Raw genomic sequence first — 25,247 nt, 5'->3', positions numbered from 1 at the left:
GTCAAAACTTATATATGCCTCAGTTTCCTTACTGTAAAGTGGAGATAATAATTGCTGTAGTTCATCTTTTGTTCTCAAAGAGGACCAATGACATCAGGAGGGTGATGGCTTGACTTGCAAATGAACTGAATTTAAGTGAGGCAGAGGCAGCCTCACTCTCTTTCCCAGTGTCATCAGAGTCCAGTGGCAAGTTGAAGTGACTGGTGATGGTCTGTTGAGGATAATAATAGTACCTGCCTCTCCAAGTTTTGGCATGAGGATCAAATGAGATATTTGTAAAGCACATAGCACAATGCCTCACATATAGTAGCCACTTAATAAATGCTTATCCCCTTCTTTATTTCCTTCAAAACTCAACTCATATATTGTATTTCTTACATGATTTCTTACTGATCTCAGCTTCTCATGCTCTCCCCTCCATTTTATATATATATTTTGTAAATAGTTATATGTGTACATCTTGTGTTTCCCATTAAAATGTAAGCTCCTTGAAGGCAGGGGCTGTTTTATTTTTGTTTTTTAATCCTAGTCTACCACACAGTGCCTAGCATGTAGTTGGCATTTGAACTTTCTTGTTTAATACCCTGCATAGGAAGATCCCTCAGATACCTTCCATGTCTAATGATCTGGGATATTCTATGAAGTAGTTGAGAAAGTTAGTCTTTGTGACCACAGACAGGATGGTTAGGTTTCTTAAATATATGTATGTATGTATGTATGAATGTATGTAGGTAGGTAGGTAGGTAGATATTCGGTCACCTCCTATTCCTGTCTTTTGGTGAGTCCCTCCTGACCTTAGGACTGTGGTTTTTGACTGACTGAGGGGGTTGCTCCCAATTTCCAAGAGCTAAATACCCAGACTTTGAATGATAGTCTCCTCTCCAATACTTGTCAATGTAGCTAAGCTATTTCTTTCAGCTTTCACTCTGCCATGCCTTCCCATCACTTCTGTCTCTTTCACACACGATCCTTTATTTCTGTTAGCAGAGTGGTTTCTTACCCCTGTCAGTCTAGGCCATAATTAGGCTTACTCCTTTATAGTGTTGACCATTTCTTTCTTGGAGGAAAAAAAAGAAAAGAAAACAAAAGAAAAAAAGTTCAGATGTGAAAAAGAAAAATCAAGTTGTCAATAATCTTTAGCAATGTTATTTCAAGTTAGGTTCCATGAGTATCAAGTGGGATTCTTTGAAAAGAAAGTGTAGCCAAACTACTGCCTTAGATTCTAAACTTCTCAAAGGATTTTTATATATTTTTTGTCATCACAGCATTCCTTTCAGGCAGGTATCAGTTATCACCATTCCCTCACCTTTCTTGATATCATTTTTTTTTCACTATCACAGAATGAAAGCATTAGAAGGACTCATCTTCTACACCCTCATTTTACTTATGGGGAAACTGAGGCCCAGAAAGGATACTCAATTGCTTTTGGGCCCCTGCCTTCTTTTTAATTCATTTCCTTTTATATAGGCTATCCTCTATGCCTGGAATGCTCTCTCTCCTGCCTTTTGGAATCATTAGCTTCCTTATCAGCCCAGGTAACACCTCCTACATGTGACCTTTCCTGAAATCATTTTGTATTTTTTTGCTATTTCTATGTATATGATGAAGCAATATAGTACAATGGGAAAAATACTGACCCTAGAGTGATAGGACCTGGATTCTAATTCTACCTCTGATGTGTACCACCTGTGTGACTTTGGAACACATAATTTAATTTCCTTCCTCAGTTTCCCCATCTGTAAAATGAGGATATTGGATGAGAAGGCTTTTGAGATCCCTTCTAGGGTCACAATTCCAGGGATGAACACAATAAACACTCAAGAAATGCTTACTGAATTGAACTGGGTCTGTAAAAGGAGAAGTATTTTAGAGGCTGTTACATACAAGAAGGAGCAGAGATGTTCTAGGTTTAGAAACACTGGTAAGAGGATAGATAGAAGTTTCATAGAATGTTACTGAGGAAGTATATTTATGTGAAGGAATCTGGGAATCTTAGGAAGGAAATAAGATGGAGACCATTTAAATAAAGGTCATTAGAGGTTGATAGAGAAGTGATTGCTTCATTGTCAAATACTGTAGACCACCTGGACAGAAAGAGACAATGAAGCCTGTCACAGAGTGATCATGAGGAGTGGTCAGGGACTTAAATTATACAGGCATTTATCTTTCTCAAGCAGAGCAGCTCAAGGGAGAAATTCTATAATGGTTCTGATTCTCACTAAAAGGGAGGAACAAATTTCTGGTGTGAAGTGAGCTGTCTCCCCCAGAATTTTATATCGGAGAAGTGGAATAAGTTACAGGCATTGTCTAACACATCCCCTAGATTATAGGAAGGCAGATTTCAGAGGAAGGACATTTTGGTTCCCACTGGGTAAAATTCTTCAGGGGAAATCAGGCCAGGAGAGATGGAAGAGGACCAGAAATGAACAGAAATGGCCAACGGGGAGTGGATGGTCAAGATAAGTTGAGATATGGTAAAAGGATACCTGGTTGGCTATGAAGAATTCAAGATGAATTACATTCTCAGAGTATGAAAGCACTAACCGATATGATTGCTGAGCTGATTAGTGACTATATGAAAGACCATGGAAAATGAGAGAGTCTGGAGAAGGGCAGATATACTGATCCCCACTCTCCTCTCCCCACCCCAAAAAAGAGAGGGAAGAGAAAAAAATTTTCAAATTATAGGTCAATGAGATTGAGTCTGATTCCTGGGAAATTTGAGAGGTCATTCAAGGGAAGGCTGGCCAACATCTAGAAAGGGAAGTAGTGATTATAAAAAGTCAACAGGGTTTCATTGAGAATAGATCATGCTACACTAATTCTACTGCCTTTCTTGACAGGGTTTCTCAACTGGTAGAGAAGGCAAGAATAGCTATAGTTACCTAGATTTTGTTAGGCTTTTCCAAAAGTATCTATTCTGGTGGAAAAGATGAAGAAGAGTGGCTTAAAGAATAGAATTTGTAGTTTTTCAGTCATTAGTCACGTCTAACTCTTCTTAACTTCATGGGCCATACTGTCCATGGGGTTTTCTTGGCAAAGCTACGAGAGACTTGCCATTTCTTTCTCTAGCTCATTTTACAGATGGATAAACTGAGGCAAACAGGGCCAAGTGATTATTCCAGGGTCATACAGCTAGTAAGTGACTGAGACCAGATTTGAACTCAGGTCTTCCTGATTCCAGACCCAGCACTCTATCCACCAAGCCACCTAGATGCCATCTAGATAATAGAACTATGACACAGAAATGTCACTGGGTGTTCAGTTTTGGATACTATAGTTTAAGAAGGACATTGATAAACTTAAGAGGATCTCAAGGAGGACAACCATGCTGGTAAAGGGCCACGAGTTCACAGAAAAGAAGGACCGGTAGGAAGGAATTAGGCAGGTTTAGCCTGGAGAAGGGACTCAGGTGTGTGTATATGTGTTTGTGTGTCTACATGTGTATACATTTTGAGCATTGTGTATATGTTCATGCGTATATGTGTGTGTGCATGTTTAGAGTGGGGAATGGCAGCTTTCTTAAAGTATTTGAAGGGTTGTCATGTAGAGGAGGGATTATACTTGTTCTATTTGATCCCAGAGGACAAAATCAGAATCAATCTAAGTTGCAGAGTCAAGTTTATACTTGGGGTTAAAGAAAAGAACCAGAAAAGTACTACTGCTGAGAGCTGCCCCCAAATGGAAGTGCCCTGCCTTGGGAGATCATTGCTTCCTCCTCCTTGAAGATCTCCCAAGGGAAGTGGGATGGCTGCCTTCCGGTTATGCTGTAGAGGGGTGCCTTTTGTGTATGAGTTCAGAGGAAGTCTATGATTCTATGAGTCTTCTCTGGGTGGGAATTACAAAGGAAAAAACATAGGCTTGATGTAAACAAAACAAACAAAACTGTTAACAATGAGTTCTATGCCAGTTAACAATGGGTGCTAGGCAAAGGTGGAAGGGGCTGCCTCAGGAGACAATGGGCTCCCCTTCACTGGTGGTGTTGGAGCAGAGGCTAGATGACCTTGTTGTCAAGGGGATTTTTGTTCAGTTGGACCAGGACAAACAAGCATTTATTAAGCACCTACTGTATATCATTCATTGTACTAGGTACTTAGTTACTCCCACCATCTGCCTCCTCTACTTGTATTAATTATCCTGCTGAACAGAGCTGGAGAATATTATATAACTGAGCCAACTGGGGCCACTACAAACTCATTATCTGATCTCATATGGGCCCTTACAACAGTAAGTAATCGTTTTATTCTTCCCCATCACCTCCTCCCTAATCAAATCTTTATCCCACTCCCCATCAAAAGTGGTTTCCAACCTTTCAAGCATCCCACACCATCCTTACTCCTGCCTCTCATCTAAGGATCTTGCCTTAGTAATTACTGAGAAAATAGGGGGCATCTGCTGTGCCCATCCTCTTCCCCTTTTGCCTTCTTCAAACTCCTTGGCATAATCCCTCAAGTAAGAGAGTACATAGAGAAAATAAAAGATAGTCAAGAATGGAGCTTTGGGGAACACCCACCTTTGGGATGATCTAACTACTTCTTACCCCACTGTTTTTTCTTCTCTAATATATTTTTCTATTTGCACTTGCTTGATGGGCATCATCCCAATATAGAATCAAAGCATTGGGCTCCCACCAATTTGAAATAATATAAGAATCTCTGCATGTCCTAGAATAGTTTTTGAATTTACACTATGCTAGAAGAAATTTTTTTTTTACAAATATTCTAAATATTTTGCAAATATTGTAAAATACATTCAAATCACATTTTATTTATAAATTATCTTAACAGAGTGAATGATAAGCCTGTGTGTGAACAATTACTATATAAATGTGAATTTCAACAATGCAGCTTGGATTCCTTTTGCTCTTCAATGCAGATTGCCACTGAGCATGAGACATGAGACCTTTTAGCTCAAAACATTGAATTATCCTCTCTTAATTCTGAGAAGGTGTGCACTGCTTGACTTAACTCATCTTGATTCTTTATTATCGGTCTGAGGGGTGATGTTTTCGATTGTCTACTACGGGCACAGAGGAAGGAGAACAGGAGATAGCTAAACAGGCAGGCAGGACAAGGAAGGCAAGCAGCTTTAAAGCTTTTTTATTTTCAAGACCTGAGTTCAAATTCTGAGTCTGTCTTTTACTACCTGAGTGATCTTGGCCAATTAATTTAACCTCCCACAGACTAAATTCCTTCATCTATAAAATGAGGAGCTTGGACTACATTGTCCGGAGATTCTTTCCAGTTCTAAATCCAGGATGCCATGTTCCAAAATTTGATTTTCATGGGATGATTTGAACTTTTGATTTTGTGTTGAAAAATCTCCAAATGTAAGACACAATCTCATTTAAATATATAATAGCCCCTAAACCCCAATAAATTCTATAGCCTCATGGAAATGATTTCAAATGTCATCATATGACATTAAGTTTATTTATATGGATAATTAAGTTAATCATCCTAAGGTACATGAATACTTATATACTGCACATAAATTGTATACTATATTATTATTCATGAATGTGTTCTCAGGTGTCAAGTTCCACTTTTGCTAAAAAATTTTCAGTGCCTTTGGGATAAAATAGGAATTTCTCAGTCCGGTATTTAAAGCTCTTTATAAGCAAGTTGTAATTGATCTTTTGAAATACAGTTCACATTGTTTCTTTTTCCATAGTCTCTTTTCCACTATCAATATTCTAGTCAATAGCTCTTTCCCAAATTTGACATAGCATCTTCTCCCTCTGTGCCTGCCTTTACTAGAATGCCCTCCTTCTTCTCCAGGTTCAGCCCAGGTGCCATGAAGTGCGAAGCCTTCCTTGGTACTCCAGCTTATAATTCTCACACCCTCCTCAAATACCCTTCTATTTATTTCTCGGCTTATCATCCCAGTAGAATATCAGCCCTTTGAGGGGAGGGATTATTATGTTTTGCCTTTGTATTCCTCCTGAACCCAACACAGTATCTGGCATGTAGCAGACATCTAATAACATTTGTTAATTTTTTAAATTGAACTGATAGTAACTATATGTTCAGTTGTGTTTTACTCCTTGGGACCCCATGTTTTTTGGTGAGATAATCAGGGTTAAGTGACTTGCCCAGGGTCACACAGCTAGTAAGTGTTAAATGTCTGAGTTCAGGTCCTCCCAACTCCAGGGCTGGTGACCTATCTACTAGGCAACCTAGTTGCCCCCAATTTTTTTTTCTGGAGGAGGTTTCTTGGCAAAGATACTGCAGTGGTTTGCCATTTTTATAGATAAGAAAACTGAGGCAAACAGGGTTAAGTGACTTGCCCAGGGTCACACAGCTAGCAAGTGTCTGAGGTCACATTTGAATTCAGGTCTTCCTGACTCGAGGCCCAGCTCTCCGTGCACAAAGGTGCCACTTAGCGACCCAGCAACTAGATAGGCAATGATAATAAATAGAATAACTCTGACCTCAAGGAACTTATGATCTGAAGACGGCAAGGATAACTCATGAGTGTAGATAGGGAGTGAGTGGGGCCACGTAAAGAAACAGCATACTGTGCGTGGATGGAGCATCGTACTTGGAGTCAAGAAATTTTGGGCTCAAATCTACCACAGACACTTGCTAGTTGGATGATTTTAGATAAGTCACTTTATATCTGGGCTTTAATTTTCTCATTTATAGAATGAGGAGGGTGGAATGGATGGTCTCTATGATCCTTCCCAGGTATAAGTATGTGATAATGGATTGTTGTTGTTTAGTCATTTTCCATCATGTCCAATTCTTCATGACCCCATTTGAGGTTTTCTTGGCAGAGACAGTGGAGCAGTTCATCATTTTCTTCTCCAGCTCATTTTGCAGATGGGGAAACTGAGGCAAACAGGGTAAAGTGACTTGCCCAGGGTCACACAGATAGTACATGTCTGAGGCCAGGCTGGAACTCCAGATTCTAAGTCCAGTGCTCTATCCACTGAGCCACCTAGCTGCCCATAATGGATATTAGACTGTGTATCTGACTCCCTATATACATGCATCTCTAGACACATTTTTACAATGGTGTGAGCAACATTCTGTCTAAAGGAAGAGCTTCACATGGGAAAATTCTTCAAAATGTGGCTGAGATAATGACAGAATTTGACATTTCCACTGGACACCAGGTTAAGCTTGTTTGTATACTCACATCTATGCTACTCTGTGTATAATGAGCTCCCACATCATCAACTCTGAGAGTATTGTTTAAATTCAGGAAACAAGGTGACTGGATTTGTCGCATCAAGCATTAAACATTTTAAAAAATCTTTATTTGTCTATTATTATCCAATGAGCAAAGTTAGTTCTCTATAGCTCATGTCCAAGTGGATTCACTGTGGCTGCTGCCAAGGGTTATAGAGGGGGAGGAAAGGAGAAACACTGAAAAACTTTCCTAAAAGAACAGAAGTTGACCATGAAGGCAGCTAAGTATCATGGTAGAGAGAGTGCTGGAGTTGGAGATGTGAAGACCTCAGTTCAAATCTAGCCTCAGACACTTCCTAGCTGTACAGTCCTCAGCAAGTCACTTAATCCTGTTTGCCTCAGTTTCCTCATCTGTAAAATGACCTGGAGAAGGAAATAGCAAACTATTTCAGTATTTTTGCCAAGAAAACCCCAAATGGGGTCATGGAGTGCCAGACACCACTGAAAAATGACTGAACAATAACATTATTATTAATAATAATTTTCATAGAATCTTAGGACTAAAAGAAGCTTTGAAGATCATATAATCCAACCTATACCTGCACAAGAATTCACTTTCTCAAAGACATCAACTACAGCCATGTAAAATTCTAGAGTTCTTCCCAAATAATATTAAAATGTAACTGGAAAATGTTTAACGAAATTAACAAAAATATAATTCAACATAGATAATGTTAATATGTGGTTTTCTAAGTTAATGTATGGCCTATAGAGATTCATTTTTATTTGAATTTGACACCATTGCACTGGACAATGTCCTGGACAAATGGTCATCCAGTCTTTTCTTGAAGACTTCCAATGAGAGGGGACTTCCCCTCTATACCATTTTGATGGAAAAATATCTTGGGATCTTTGAGGGCTGCAAACTCAATATGATTCAATATGAGTCAACAGTGTTATGTTATGGTATCTGCAAAAGTGAATGTGATCTTGGACTTCATTGAGAGAGGTTCAATTTCCAGGAAGAAGAAGGTAATAATAGCTTCTCTGTACTCTGGGAGCTAAGCGGCACCATAGTGCACAGAGTGCTGGGCTTGAAGTTGGGAAGACTCATCTTCCTGATTTCCAGCCTAGCCTCAGATACTTACTAGCTGTGTCACCCTGGGCAAGTCACTTTGCCCTGTTTACTTCAATTTCCTCACTTGTAAAATGAACTGGAGAAGGAAATGGCAAACTACTCCAGTATCTTTGCCAAGAAAACCCTAAATGGGGTTGCAAAGAGTCTGACACTACTGAAATTACTGAACAACAATTCTGTCCTGGTTAAAGCAGATTCCAAGTCCTTTTTTCTGGACAGTTCTGGGCATCAGGGTTAAGGAAGAGAATTGAGGATTGTCAAAAGCCTGGAATTCTGTGTATATAGGGTCAGTTAAAGGAATGGGGCATGTTTGGAGAGTGAAGACTGAGAGGGGCCCTTACTGTATTCCTTAGAATATTTTAGTGGTTGTCTTGTTAGAAAGGGATCACATTAGCTTTCTTTGGCCCCAAGAGGTAGAACAATCAATCAATAAACATTGGTTAAACACCTACTATGTGCCAGGCTCTCTGCTAAGCTAAGGGGATATAAAAAGAGGAAAAGACAGACCTTTACAATCTAAACAAGAACCAGTATGTGGAAGCAGCAAAGAAGCACATTGAGGCTTATTGTGTGAAGAAAACAAACAAACAAGCTTCTTAACAATTGAAGCTAACCCTAGGAGAAATGGGCTACCTTCATGTCTAGGCTAGGTGATTACTTGTGGGAACTCTATAGTGAGGATTCTTTTTTTTTTTTGAGTATGGGTTGGACTTGATGGATGCTGAGGTCTCTTCCAACCAAAATTCTGCAATTCTGTCATTCAAAAAGTCACCACATCCCAATAAGTTTCCTGTCACTAGGACGAGACATGAATGAGGGCATTTTTGCAGGAGTGGGAATGAAGTTGCATTGGGACAGTCATACTCTTACCCAATCCCCACTAAGCCACTAGGATGGCCTTTCACAGTGGCTGGTGGGTGGTTGAGCATGATACAATACAACAAGCATAAATTAAGCACCTATGGTCTAAGAAAGCATCATGCTAATATTGTGAGATGATCAACTCACTCTGAATGAATTAGCTTTTCTCAGCAGTACAATGATTCAAGACAACTCTGAAGGACTTATGATGAAAAATGCTATCCATCCCCAAAGAAAGAACTGATGATGCTTGAATAAGATTGAAGCATACTTTTAAACTTTATTTTTCTTGGGTTTTTTATATTGGTGTGTGCTTTCTTTTACAGTGTGACTATTATGGAAATATGTTTTGCATGACTACACATGTATAACCTATATCAAATTACTTGTCTTCTCAATGAGGGTGGTGGGGTGGGTGGGATAGAATTTGGAACTCAATTTTAAAAACGAATGTTGAAAATTGTTTTTACGTGCAACTAGGGAAAAATAAAATACTATATGAAAAAAGAAAATGAGAAGAAAACACTGTTGTAGTACCGGGAGTGGAGATAGAAGATTTGACTATGATATTATCGCAGACCACAAGGAATTTACAGTTTAACAGGTGGCAAAGATATTAATAGTTATAATGATAATAAATAACAACAATAATAAGAGGTAACACTTAGAATTTTGAAATATCATTCACATGTATCTCCTTTAATGCATAATATTACATGGTAAGTGCATGAGAGATATAAAATAGAATACAATGGGGGAAGGGGTAATAGCCAGTGGATTCATATGGAGACACAATCCTTGACTTGAATCCCATGCTATATGGATGAGCTAACAGATCTGAGACAAGAATACTTGAAGAAGGTCACATGGGAGGTCAAACAACTATGTCACCTACTGATAAATGCAGCAACTTCTGGAATGGAATAAGGTGGGTCATTTGGGCAGGATGTATCCAAAAGGAACACAAATTACACTGAGGCAGGACAGGGAGAAGGGAGTGGCAAAATAAGGGGGGAGTTGACAACAATGAAATCCATTTGAATAAAGGACTTACCATGGCCAGGGGAACAATTCCCACGAGGTCTTTCTGGCTGATGAAAATTTCAGAGACTGCGATGTCTGTGGTACCCTTGCGGGGATATTCTACTTGCCAGGTGATAGGCTGGGTCCCTGAGAGGCTGCTGAAACTGGCGATTTCAAAGTTCATCTGTACAACCTCACTAAATAAACTACTGCTCCTGAAATTAAAATGGAAAAAAATGGAATCTGATTGATTGTCCACAAAGCAATAGGTCCCCCTTCCCTCTCCATGTGCTAAGGAAACAAGTCTGATTGATATAAGAACCCAAGCACAGCCAACCCAAGCCCACCCACCCTAGTAGGCTCTTATTTTTAATCTGAGGCTTTTTCATGCAATCTCACAGAAGCAGAAAGTCACAGTGGGGATCAAGTCAGAGGGGCTCTAACCTCAGATTTGTTAAGACACCAGGTATTTTTTCCCTTTTTCTCTCATTTGAAAATGCACGCAAAATGGCAAAATTAAAATAGAAGTTAAAAGAAAGTGATAGATTAAAGAAGTAAACAGGCCAACCTCTTTTATTTGTTTGTTATTACACACATTTTTAAAAAGGAATTGTAAGTAATGAGGTTTTATAAATGCATATTTTGTGTAGTAAAGCCTTTGTTTTATTGAAGGTTACTAAATTTAGAATGCACTTACAAAAGGAAAAGAAAAGAAAATGGGGTTAGTATCACAGCAAGTTGTTATTAATTGGTTAATGATAATAATAACTAATAAGTATTACCTGGTTTGAAAGAATTATTATTTCTTGGTTATAATAATAACTAGCAAGTATTAACTGACTAGTGATAATAATACAGATAGTTGCCATTTATATAACATTATAAGGTTTGCAATGCGCTTTACAAATATCTCATTCAATCCTCACCACCCCTTGGGGAGTTAAGCACTATTGTTTTCTACATTTTACAGATGAGGAAACTGAGGGGGAAAGGTTAGGTGACTTTCCCAGGGTCAGGCAAGAGGTAAAAGCTATAAAGACAGGTCTCATATGCACCAAAATATTTATGCAAGCTTACCTTTCTGAAGTAGCAAAGAAAAGAGGGAAAAATAGATCTCATCGATTGGGGAAAGGTTAAATGTGTTACCAATGATTTTTGTTCAATGATTTCTTAATTGCTCATTTTAATGGCCTTTTCTCAGGCTTCATCCTTTTTGGATCTCTCAGTAGAGTTTGAACTTAATCACACTCAGTTCTCTCTCTCTCTCTCTCTCTCTCTCTCTCTCTCTCTCTCTCTCTCTCTCTTTCTCTCTCTCTCTCTCTCTCTTTCTCTCTCTCTGGGGTTCATTACTCTGTGTTTACTCAGTTAGTAAAATTCTTTCTAAACCTTAGAATACTGTATAAATATGTATTATAGTTGTTGTTAATATTGTTATTATTAGTTTCCCCCCTTCTACCTTCTCAGTTTCTTTGGCTGGATTTCTAGCCATATCATGTTCAATAAGTGTCAATGTCCCCCTGTTCTACACACTCTTTTCTCTCTACACGCTCTGTTAGGTGATCTCATCAGCTCCCACATGTCTAATTATCATCTCCACGCAGATGATTTCCAGATTTCAATATCCATTAGTAGTCTCCCTCTTGATCCCATAATACCTTGCATCTTTGCAAAGGTAGGAGAATATGGGTATGGAGAAGGGTACCAAATGGCAAACCTGGTTGATGTACTGGTTAGCACTGATAAATTGTTTTTTCTCCTCTTTCTCTTTTATTCTTTGTTATAAGGGATACTTTCTGATTGGGGAGGAGGGAGAGATATAGTGAGAAAGGAAGGTAATAGAAAGATTAAATATCACTAACATTATTTTCAGAATGATTAAGTTCATCAGGTCAACACACATTTGTTAAGTCCTAGGTATGGAGTTTCCCTCTGATGCCTTTAAATCTATAGCATAGAATTAAATGTAGGTCTTTTTAATCTTAATTTTTTATTGAGAATTTTTGTTTTATATCACTTTAATTGTCCAAATATGCCCTTTCTCCTCCCACATCTGGGGAATCATGACCAGTGGTAAATATTTAGTAAATGGCTTTCCTAAAAAGTCCATAGGCATACTTTTCAGTTTAATCTGAATTATTAATATTTTCTCTGTAATTTTCTTAAATCTAGACAATCAAGAAAGTAATAAATCAAGCCTTGTTGCCAGTTTAATTGGTCCTTGAGAGTTGGGTTGATTTGGTTCCAAAGCCTGGAAGTAATTTCTTGTAACAAAGAATAAAAAAAGAGAGTAGAGAAATAGTTTGGCAAAAGCAACCCACATTTATACACCAAGCCCAAAAGTTTATGCAGCACTCCATACCCAGAATCCCCCACCTTTGAAAAGAATGAAGGGAGGTGCAAATTCTCTTCTCTACTTGGAGGTCTGCCTTGGGACCGGGTTCTTCAGAGACATGTCCATGGTAGGACAAGTTTGAGCAATAGTCATCAAGCTAGAAAGACAGAATCTAGACTTTCTGATGGACTTTGAACAGAAGGCCAGCCTTGCTAAGTTCATAGAGGCTCATAACCAGAAGGTTGACCACCTGGTGGTAAATTTTATTTTATTTCTTAATATTTTTGGCCAAAGCTATTATGAAACTTTTCACTATTGTGAATCTGCATTGGTGAAAAGAGTATACATACTATTTAAAATCTAGAACTTTTGAATTAGAAGAGATGTGCCTGGAATGGTTCTAAAGATCATAAGATACAAGAATGGTAAAAGATTGGTCCCTTTTTTATGGATTGTACATTCTTGTTGGGGAAAAATTAAAATCTAATAATGATAGGATGATAGAGCTATCATTGTTCAGTTATTTTAGTGGTGGCCAACTCTTCATAACTCCATTTGGGGTTTTCTTGGCAAAGATACTAGCATGATTTGCCTTTTCCTTCTCCAGCTCATTTGACAAATGAGGAAACTGAGACAAACAGGATAAAGTGACTTATTCAGGGTCACACAACTAGGAAGTGTTTGAGTATGGATTTGAACTCATGAAGATTTGCTTCCTAATTCCAAGTCCAGTGCTCTATCCACTGTGCCACCTAACTGCCCAGATCCATCATCAAAAGGGTCTAAAAGCCTTTGGGTACTACTCCCACATTTTAGAATTGAGTCTTAAAATAGTGAAGGGACTTTCCCCTTTGTCACACAACTCCTAAGGATCAAGGAGAGGAGTTGAGCCCAGCTCTTCAGCCGTTAAGTCCAGCACATTATATACTCAGAAAGGAAGGAGGTATCAGCTGGTGGGGCACTGGGAAAGGTCTGCAGAAGGTAGAATTTGGGCTAAACACTGAGAACTGATGACATGGAGGTGAAAAGGGAGAGCACTCCAAGCGTGAGGGATGGCCAGGACAAAGGCATAGAGTCTAGAAATGGAGGCAGCTGGGTGGCTTAATGGATAGAGCATTTGGATTGGCACCAAGAAGTCTTGAGTTCAAATCTAGCTTCAGATACTCATCAGCTCTGTGATTCTGGGCAAGTCATTTAACTTTTTTTTGCCTTGGTTTCCTCACCTGTAAAATGAGGATAATAATTGTGCCTATCTCCCAGGGTTGTTGTGGGGTCAATGGCTCATTATTTGTAAAACATTTTGTAAACCTGAAATTATTATTATGGATGAAACAGACAAGCATTTTTTAGAAAACCTACTATGTGCCAGGAACTACGCATTTTTAGAAAACACACTACGTGCTAGGAAATGTGCCAAAAGCTTTGTATATATCAGATTTGATTTTCTGAGCAACCCTAGGAAGTAGGTGCTTATAATTATCATCATTATTGTCATCGTCATCATCATCATCATCACCATCACCATCATCATCATCATCACCATCATCATCATCATCATCATCATCATCATCACCATCATCATCATCATCATCATCATCACCATCATCATCATCATCATCATCACCATCATCATCATCATCATCATCACCATCACCATCATCATCATCATCATTGTCATCATCATCATCATCATCATCATCATCATCATCATCTTCATTATTTTAAAAGGGCAGTAAATGAGCTTGTTATTGTTTAACCAATTCTTCCTGACACTATTTGGGGTTTTCTTGGCAAAGGTATTGGAGTAATTTCCCATTTCTTTCTCCAGTTCATTTTACAGATGAGAAAACTGAGGCAAACAGAGTGAAGTGACTTTTTCAAGGTCACATAGCAAGGACGGGTCTGAGGCCAGATTTGAACTCAGGTCTATCAGGACTACAGGCCTGGTGGTCTATCTACTGCGCCATCTAGCTGCCCCCAGGGTAGCTAGCTTAATTATAGAGTGTGTGGAGAGGAGTGAAATATAAAAAGATTAGAAAGGTAAGAAAGTGCAAAATTGTGAAAGGCTTTTGAAGCCAAACATAAGATTTTTCTACTTAATCCTGGAGATAACAGCAGCCAGGAAGTCATTGCTGGAGGAAGTATTTGCTGGTTGATGTATGGGGTACTGGAGCTCCCTGCTTTGAGCTGAAATGAGTCCACATACAAACATAAATTCCAAGTGTAGAAGGTTACAGTCTGATATCAAGGGATGTTAGAAACTCTGTTACATATCATGGGCTGTTAATCAGGACGAAGGCCATGGGAGGCAGATCTAGACATCTTCTGGGCAGAGATCCCCAAAGATCCTGAAGCAAATGGCAATCTTTGTGGAATCCCCCTGTACCCATGGCCAATGGCCCTCCCCACAGACTTCAAAGCATCACATTTATAGCCCTGAGTAACAGCCCTATTTCAATGACTATGCAGTAAGCCCAAGAACTACCACTTGCTAAATCAATAATTTGGATTTATCGCAGTAACCCATAAAATAAATTTCCAAAATTGGCCGTTTTTTTTTTTAAAAGGTTGTCCCTCACTCAAAAGCAAATATATTTTCCCCAGCAGTCACAATGAGGTTTTGACCGCCAGATATGCAGTTTACTACAGCTTCTTAGTTCTATAAGGCTAGCTCGTTTGAAGCTATGAATAGTATTTACAAGATGCTGTGAACACTTCTCAGAAGTGGGCTGTGTGTGAGACAGCAGGAATTCAGAATCTTAAGAAATGGAGAGGTTTTAGAAGTCGCCTAATTCAAACTGCTGATTTCAATTGTCTGGTTAAGAATCCACTCTAACAGCCAACATTTCTGTAGTGTTTTAAGGCCTTTCATGTGATCCTCACAACCACCCTGTGAAATGGGTGCTGTTATTTTTCCCATGTTTTGTTCTGTTATTTCATTCGTGTCTTACTCTACATGACCCCATTGGGGGTTTTCTTGTCAAAGATACTGGAGTGGTGTGATATTTTCTTCTCCAGCTCATTTGACAGATGAGGAAACTGAGGCAAACAAGGTTAAGTGACTTGTCCAAGATCACACAGCTAGGAAGTATCTGAGGCCAGATTTGAACTCAGGAAGATGAGTCTTCCCAATTCCACGCCTGGCACTCTATCTGCTATATTACCATCATTTTGTCAGTTAATTAGCTATTCCCCAAAGTGGACAGGCCTTTTCCCATCTCTGTGCTCTCCTAAAGACTGTCTGCCATGGCTGGAATGCCCTCCTTCCATCTTTCTGCCTCTCCTAGTTTCTTTCAAGGTTTATCTCAAAAGTTCCACGAACCACCAAGATATTAAGGGTCTCTCTTTCATTAAAAACCTTCAAATTATTTCTTTGTTTACATGTTGTATCCTCCCCCAATAAAATGCCAGCTCCATAAGGGGAGAGACCATACTGTTTTTGCTTTTTGCACCATCCTAAGTTCCTAGCCCTGTGCTGGGAACATAGTAGGTATTTAATATGTTTTTGTCAAATTGTTGTTGAACTTTAACAGCTAGAAAGATAAAGACCAAAACAGTATAGTCTTGGTCTAAAGGAACTTATTTTAAACGGGGGAATTTATACTCACTCTCTTTAATTTCCCTTGAGAATTAAATTTTTCATCTATGTGACCCTGGACATAATTATCTCTCAGTGCTCTAGACTATTTGTATCCAACTGAAATGCAACCAGGCCACATATTGACTTAGAAAACAACAAAGTAGCATTATCTAAGTTGTATTATATTGTTTGTTTATTTTGTTAAATATTTCCCAATTAAGTTTTTCTTTATGAACTATTACATAGTTCATATTATTGACATTCAGACCCTCTTTCCATCCCTTAACAGCTCCAAGCATGAAATGACAGAAGGGGATAACTTAAACTTATAAATAAAGAGAAAAAAATTCTATAACTTTCTACACACACACACACACTCACAAACACACTCTCACAACTCAGACACAATACACTCTTGCACACATGTTCACACTCACACACTTACACACACTCACAAACACACTCAGACACACATACACACACTCACACATACACTCACACATGTTCATACTCACACACATACACAATTACACACATACACACATTCACAAACACACTCACATACACACTCTCACAACTCAGATACAATACATTCTTGCACACATGTTCACACTCACACACATACACACTTACACACACTCAAAAACACGCTGAGACACACATACACACTCACACACACTTACTCACACATGTTCATATTCACACACATACAAAATCACACACATACACACATTCACAAACACACACTCACATACACACTCTCACAACTCAGATACAATACACTCTTGCACACATGTTCACACTCACACATACACACTTACACACACACTCACAAACACACTCAGGCACACATACACACCCACACACATACACTCACACATGTTCATACTCACACACATACACACATTCACAAACACACACTCAGACACACATATACTCATGCACACACATCCACACACATACATACACATTCATACACATATACTACCGTTCACACACACACTCACAAGTGGTTATTTTAATAAGTTTCTTTTCATGAGCCTTCACAGAATATTTCTGCTCCCAATCATAATGCATTGAGCAGTGTTGCCTGGGTGAATGTATTTGATAACTGCTCTAGACAACTCACGAGGTCAATACTTGTTCAGAGAACATTTTTATCAGCACCAGTAGAGGGATTTTTCTCACTCAAAAATTCCCAAGTTCAGCTCTTATCCCAATAAAAGACATGTTGGTGTTGGGTGGGGTACAGTGCTCCTATAATCCTTCCTGCTGGAGAGGTTGAGATTGGTGGATCACTTCAGCTCAGGAGTTCTGAGCTGCAGTATAGCTAAAACCAAATTTGTGTCCTTCCTAAATCTGATACAGATACAGCCGGTCCTCTGGGAGCTGGAGGGATAAACCTAAGGAGGGGAAGCTGTCCAGGCTGCAAATGGAGCTGGACCATGACAAAGCTTCAGTGCATTGGTGAGACTGACTGTTGAGAGACTCCTGTCCTTCCAATCTGGGTGAGATAGGAAAAACCAGTCTCCAAAAAAGAAAGAAAAGAAAAGAAAAAAAAAAGAAATGTTGGCTTACTTATTCTACTAAATCAAGCACCATATTTTTGGAGCTAAATACATTTCAAAATGATGTTGCTTGTTGGATAAATACACATTCTGGGGCTCCTTAAAAGAGTGCTCTATCCCCCCTCTCTGGTGGGCCAGGGGAGGGAAGGAACAAGCATTTATTAAGAGCCTACTAAATACCAGACACTTTATAAACATTAACAATCTACAGCCTGTAAAATATTGGCCAGACCCAGTGAACTCCGAAGGCAGCTGTTGATAGGGAATTGCATCCTAGCTTTATAATTGTCACTTTTACCTGAAAAAAAAGAGAATCAAGCCAGACTGGGTCAGAAATAAACCCTTTGGTTAATGATAATGCCTCCTGCTCAGATTAGTGTGAATGATCTTGGTGAGATAAAACAAACAGTGCTGTCCATGAATCAAGCAGGAGCAGCTGGTTTCCAGGATCCTCAAAATGATAAGTAATGAGAAGGAAACCAAGTGACCCTTTTGCCAATTTAGATAACAAACACTTTCTATCGATTAGACTGATCCCCTAATGGAGGGTGAATAGGCTGGTATATTTTATGCATTTGTCCCAAGTCACTAAAACCACTAGTATAGGAACCAGGGAAGGATAAATCCTCACTTTGTAGGGAGAACACAAAACCTTCCTAAACTCTGTTTGCATAATTAGTGGACCAGTGTAGGGTGGGGCTATGGATACAAGGATAGAGTGGATGTTTCAGGTCTCCAGAGTAGGGGGAAGGGTAGGAAATTAGCTGAAGTCTTGAAAAAGGGGGAAGCTAGGTGGCAGAAGGAATAGAGCACCAGTTCTGGAGTCAGGAGGACCTGAGTTCAAATCTGGCCTCAGATACTTGACATTTACTAGCTGTGTGATCTTGGGCAATACACTTAACCCCAATTGACTTGATTTCACCCTTCCAAAGAATAATGGAAATAATGGCTACCTGTTACCCATGGGTGGAAGATTTATATATTCACATACGTGAAGCTTGAGTCTCTAATACTCTTTTTCGTCTATATGCTTTCATATGAGATATCAGAAAGATCACCATTGTAGAGAAGTAAAGGTGATAATTAGAAAGGACAATAGCATCTCTCTGCCATGTTCTACCTTTTGAGATAAGGGATCACAGAATCACAGATTCACAGAGTTGGAAGGGACCCCAGCAGTCACTTCATACACTCTTCTAATCAGAGCATGGCTCCTTTTCAATGTGCTCAGCAAGCCTCCTTCAAGACTCTCAAACATTTCCAATAGCTGTGGTATTCCAACAAAGTAATTTTACTTCTCTGCCTCAGTTTACTAATCTGTAAAATGAGGATAATAATAGTACCTACCACTCATGTCAATAGAAGTTTCAAGGGGAGGTGGAGTCAAGATGGCAGAGTAGAAACAGGACTTCCGCAGGGCTCCTGCTTCCACTTCCTCCAATTCATGTAAAAAATGACTCTAAACAAACTTTGGAGCTACAGAACTTACAAAATGCCACAGAGAAGCTAACCTCCCACTGAAGACAGTCTGGCAGGCCAGCAGGAAGGGGCAAACGCAGCACTCTGGGAGCCGAGCCCAGCCCCACACTAGCCCGAGGTTTTAGCCTCAGGGTGGCCACAACCAGCCACCAGCTGGAGGGACTTCAGATCACCAGCAGCTGTGTCAGTTTCCAGAATTATCAACCCATAGATGCTAAGAGGTCAGTGCAGTGTGGACTTTGGGACCTGGGAGTTAGGGAGTGTGGTCTGGCCTTTGCCCCTGGGGCGAGAAGTGGCTGAGGTGTGGCAGCCGCCCAGCCACTACCATGTGGCTGCTTCAGAGCTCCTGGCCTAAATATTATAGGGGTCCAAGCAACCAGTGTGAGGGGTAATTGCTCTTGCTTTAACATGCTTGGATCTGGATCACTGTCTGGAGTGGAGGTCCTGGGGTGGGTGACCACTGTGCCAGAGCATGTGGAGGCTTCAGAGAGGTAAGCCAACTAATAGCTCCAGCAGCTGAGAAAATCCCAGTTTTTGGGACACAGCTTCCCCCTCTGGTAGTAGAGTTCTTCTGTGGCAAAAAGGTCAAAAGTCAAATAATTGAGTGACAACATGAGCAAGCAAAGGAAGCAAGGCAAGCACAGTGGTCCGACTTTGGATTCCTTTTAAGGTGACAAAAAGGATTGGGGCATGGAACAGGAGGAAGACAGTGAAGTCAGAACTTCTGCACCAAAAGCTTCCAAGAAAATAATAAGCTGCTTACAAGCCACAGAGGAGCTTAAGAAGGATTTTGAAAACAAAATAAGAGTAGTGGAGGAAAAATTGGGAAGAGAAATGAGAATGATGCAAGAAAATTGTGAAATGAGAGTCAACAACCTGACTGAAGAAAATAACATCTTAAAAACAGACTAACTCAAATGGCAAAAGAGTCTCAAAAAGCCAATGAGAAGAGTACCTTTAAAAGCCAAATTTGCCAGATAGAAAAAGAATCTCAAAAGCTCACTGACGAGAATCATTCCTTCAGAATTAGATCAGAGCAAAAGGAAGCTAGTGACTTTATGAGAAATCAAGATACTATTAAACAGATACAAACAAATGAAAAAATAGAAGGCAATGTGAAATATCTCATTGGAAAAACCACTGACCTAGAAAATAGATCCAGGAGAGATCATTTAAAAATTATTGGACTACCTGAAAGCCATGATCAAAAAAAGAACCTAGAAATCATCCTCCAAGAAACTGTCAATGAAAATTGCCCTCATGTTTTAGAACCAGAGGGCAAAATAGAGGTTGAAAGAATCCACCAATCACCTCCTGAAAAAGATCCCCAAAAGAAAACTCTTAGGAATGTTATAGCCAAGTCCCAGAGTTCCCATATCAAGGAGAAAATATTACAAGCAGCCAGGAAGAAACCATTTGAATACTGTGGAAACACAATCAGGATAACACAAGATCTAGCAGCTTCTACACTGAGGGATCGAAGGGCTTGGAATATGATATTCTGGAGGGCAAAGGAGCTGGGAATGAAACCAAGAATCACCTACCCAACAAAACTGAATATCATGTTTCAGGGGAAAATATGGTCATTCAATGGAATAGAGGACTTTCAAGCATTCTTGCTGAAAAAAAAAGAGTTGAATAGAAAATTTGACATTCAGATACAAGAAACAAGAGAAGTATGAGAAGGTAAACAGGGAAAAGAAATCATAAGAAACTTATCAAAGTTGAAATACTTACATTTCTACATGGAAAAATGATAGCTGTAACTTATGAAACTTTTCTCAGTATGAGAATAGTTGAAGGGAATGGAAAAGTATGGGTATTTGGGCGTATGAATACATATGTGAGTGTGTGTATATATGTGTACAGGTATACATAGACAGAGGGCACAGGAACAATTGAATAGGAAGGGATGATCCTTAAAAGGTGAATTTAAGAGATGAGAGAGGAATATAATGAAAAGAGATGGGGAGAGATAGAATGGGGTAATTGATCTCACATAGAAGAGGCAAGGGAAAACTGTTACCATGGAGGGGAAGAACAGGAAGGTAAAAGGGAATGAGTCAATCTTACTCTCATTCAATTTGGCTTAGGGAGGGAATGACATTCACACTAAATAGGGTATCTCACCATACAGGTGAGTAAGGGAGAAGGGGATGAGAGGGGGGATGATGGAAAGGAAGGCAGGCTGTAGGGGAAGGAATTTGGAAGCACCCACTTTTGAAAAGGGAGAGGATCAAAGTAAAGAATAGAACTAGTGGGAGGTGGGATAGGATGGAGGGAAATATAGTCAGTCTTTCATAATATATCCATGATGGAAATGTTTTGCATAGCTACACATGTACTACCTATATTGAATTGCTTATCTTCCCAGTAAGGGTGGGTGACGAGGGAGGTAGGGAAAGAATCTGGAATTGAAAGGTTTGAAATCAAATGTGCAAAATATATTACTATTATTTTACATGTAACTGGGAAGTAATATATACAGGCACTGGGGCATAGAGATCCACCATGCCCTACTTGAAAGTTGGAGGGGAGTTGGGGGGAAGATATGGGAGAGAGAATATTGGGGGAGGGGATATTCTGTGGGATTGCTGTTTTGGGGTGGTTGGTAGGGGAAAAATAGGGAGAAAATTTGTAACTCAAAATCTTGTGGAAATGAATGATGTAAACTAAAAATAATTTTAAAAAAAAGGAAAAATAAATTCAAAATGAGATGATCTCTGTAAGGTGCTTTGTAAGCACTATGCAAATGCAAGGTCATTACTATTATTATTATCCTAAGGAGATAGGGATCAGACCTATGATTTCATCTGTATGGAGAACTCCCAGGTGAGGAAACCCCTTCCACCAAAGTAGGGTTGCCTCTTTTCTGCAACTTGTAGTCTTACAGATTTGCCTAGAATGCTGAGAAGTTAAGTGATTTGTCCAATCATACAGCCAGAATGTGTTAGAGGAAGGACTTGAACCCAGGTCTTCCTGTATTTGAGGACAGCTCTCCACCCACTATGCCATCTTGCATATATGGTTATCATTATCATTGACATCATCATTGTCATTTCTCCTCCCCCCTTCCTCCTCCTTCTCCTCCTCCTTCTTCTACTTCTCCTTCTTCTACTTCTCCTCCTCGTCCTTTTTCTCCTTCTTCTTCTCCTCCTCCTCCTCCTTCTTCTCCTTCTTCCACACATTGATCAGCCCTATTCTTTAACAAATCTGAGAAATGGAGAATCTCAGAGCTGAAAATTTGGGGAATCATCATCATCAGGAAAAATTTGCTCTGACCTATTCCTGAATAAGATTTCTCTCCATATCATCAATTCTTACCCTGACATTTGTGAACTTGTTTTTAAAACTATTTTGAAAACTAATTAAGTCTAATTGGTTTCCTTTGTAACTCCATATATTTTATTTTATTCATTTGAAACATTATTCTCTGAAAGGGTCTATAGGCTTCAGCAGGATTTCCAGGGGGTGCAGGATAATGAAAATGCTAAGAATCTCTTCCCTATGTATCTCTGACAAATAGTTATCAAATTCTAGTGAGGGGGATCCCACCACTTCCCAAGGTAGCCTAACCTACTTTAAATTTAGACTGAGGTACTTCCTCAGTGAAACTGAGACCTGTTAAAGACCTTAGCTTGAAAAGATCAAGGCCTCCTACTACATCTGGGTCCATCTTCAGGCATCCTGATATGTATCTGGCCATTGGACCCAGATGGCTTCAGAGGAGAATATGAGGCTGGTGACCTTGCAGGGCCCTGCCTCACTTAAATCCAACTCACTTGCATGTCATGGCATCACCGCCCCGATGTCATGGTCCTCTTTGATAAAGAAGGACAAACAGTAGCAATTTACTTTAGTTTAATTCTCTTTGCCAGAAACTCATTCAATACAAAATCTTCAATTTGGAGGATGACTAGACTAATGCATCTTATTCATTTGTAACTCAATAAAACCATCAAGTGTCTGAACCTCAGGTTCCTTCTCTGTGCAATCTACTTCAGTGTCATTAAAAAGAATGCATAAAGCTCCTGTGCATTTGTCCCAGGCACTGGAAAAATCAGGTTAATACTATCCCTTTGTGAAGTATCTTTAATTGTTAGGAAGTTGTTACCAGTGATGACCAGAAAAGCCAAAATGTAGCTGCTTCCACGAATTCCCTAGAAAGGTACTGTTTTATAAAGCTCCTTTTGAGGGGCTGGAGTGGGGAACTACATTAGAACTGGAAAGGCCTGGAAGGCAAAGAGGGTAACTTCTATGCCTCTTCTCTCTCACTACTAAATTCAGTCAATAATGTTGCTGATGGATGATGGTAGAGAGACAGAGACAGAGATGACAGAGTCCAAAGTATACAGAGAGACAGATGAAGAAACAGAGATATAGAAACAGACACAGACAAAGACAAAGTCAGAGACTGAGGCAGAAAGAAACAGATTCAGAGATAAAAAGAGATGTAGACATATAAAGAGGAGAGAAACAGAGACAGAGAAAAAGAGAGACAGAGGCAGAGATAAAGAGACAGAGAGAGAACATAAATCATTCCCCACCTTTTCCTTATCACCCTTTTTTAGGGTCTATTCAAATAAGTTTGTTCAAGTCTCACAGATCTATAAAAGAATTCTCTAGGAGGCCAGTTCCCTGGAAATTCACCCACCTGTACCTCTTTTCATAAGTCAGATCAGTAAAGAAAATTTACCCTATTCCTTTGAAGTTCCTAGTCTTTCAAGAAAGACTGGATTCCTTCCAAAGAGAGCACTTAGGGAACCACAAGAATGAGATATTCCAGATGAGATACACACAGAATTCTGCCATTGAAGCTTTGCATATAATGTGTTGAATTTAATATATACTTAAAGGGAAAATTGAGTTGCACATAATAGAGATTCATAGCTTCATGTACAATTCTTTTATTATGTTCTAGTATGCATATGGAAATGCTCATTTCAGTTGGTGTTTGCTAAGGTCAGAATAAAAAAAATAAAATTTGAAACAGTAAAAAAACCCTTGCATGTTCAAATGTCATAGAAGATGGAAACTGGATCAATTCCAAAGCTTGCTATTAAATTATATGCCTGCTGAACCCTGCTAACGGCATAATGAAGAAGATGAATGAAATATGCAACAGTATAATGTAGAGTTCATGTTTATAATTGATTAGTTTAGGAGCTCTGGGCAGCACTGATGAGGCTAGGTTCTGAAATATCTGGAGAGTGCAGTGAGGGAGTGAATGAGGGAGAGAGTGAGTGAGTGCTCTTCCTCAAAGACCCCTCTGCTCATTGCCTCATCTCTGCATGAAGTCACTGGCTATGGAGCCAGTACACCTTTGTATACCTGATTGTTATCATTATTTGGGTAAAATAACTATGAAAACAACAAAATATGCTAAATAGAGTTGTATCTCAGCGCTTGTTACAGTAGGCAAAATTGGACTTGGTATTCCAAGCAGTTAGGTTTAAACCTGGGTTCATATTCATGTTGTTAACACTCCCTACGCTCCTGTTTCTTATTTTACGTATGTCTTTGTTAATAGAATCTAGTGCAATGCCTGCTACATGGTGCTAAATAAATCTTGTTGAGTGAAGAATTTATTTCAACACTACTGCGTGCTATGTGATCAACAGTTAGATGGCATAGTGAATAGAGTGCTAGACTTGGAGTCAGGAAAACCTGAGTTCAAATATGGCCTCAGATTACTGGCATAGTAGTTGTGTGATCCTGGGCATATAACTTAACTTCTATTTGCCTCAATTTCCTTATCTGTAAAATGGGGATAATAATAGCATCTACTGCAGGATGGTTGTGAGGATTAAATGAGAGATTAATTGTATTTAGTACAGTGACTGGCACATAGTAAGCACCATGTCAATTTTAGTTGTCATCATCATCATCACCACCATCATCACCATCACCATCATCGTCACCATCACCATCATCATCATCACCATCACCATCACCATCATCATCATCACTATCATCATCATTGTCACCATCACCATCATCATCACCATCACCATCATCATTACCATCATCATTCTTGTCACCATCACCATCATCACCATCACTGTCACCATTATCATCACCACCATCACCATCACCGTCATTATCATCATTGTCACCATCACCATCATCA

The 25,247-nt window shown here is 39.3% G+C and overlaps 1 protein-coding gene across 1 annotated transcript in view; it reads right to left on the bottom strand.

Moving 5' to 3' along the window:
• The window catches only part of LOC138161063 (transmembrane protein 132C-like), a 611,235-nt gene that overhangs the window by 144,513 nt on the left and 441,475 nt on the right, over positions 1 to 25,247 (bottom strand). The window contains exon 4 of the mRNA XM_069088126.1: positions 10,190 to 10,373. Coding sequence (XP_068944227.1) covers positions 10,190 to 10,373 — 184 coding nt within the window. The remainder of the gene's footprint in view (positions 1 to 10,189; positions 10,374 to 25,247) is intronic.

The sequence above is a fragment of the Petaurus breviceps genome, unplaced genomic scaffold (assembly GCF_028583685.1).
Source record: "Petaurus breviceps papuanus isolate PSGF00001 unplaced genomic scaffold, PetGlider_PUasm1.0 100, whole genome shotgun sequence".
In the NCBI taxonomy this organism is placed as follows: Eukaryota; Metazoa; Chordata; class Mammalia; order Diprotodontia; family Petauridae; genus Petaurus; species Petaurus breviceps.
Note: the sequence above shows the minus strand (reverse complement) of the source record. Positions and strands in the feature narration are given on the sequence as shown.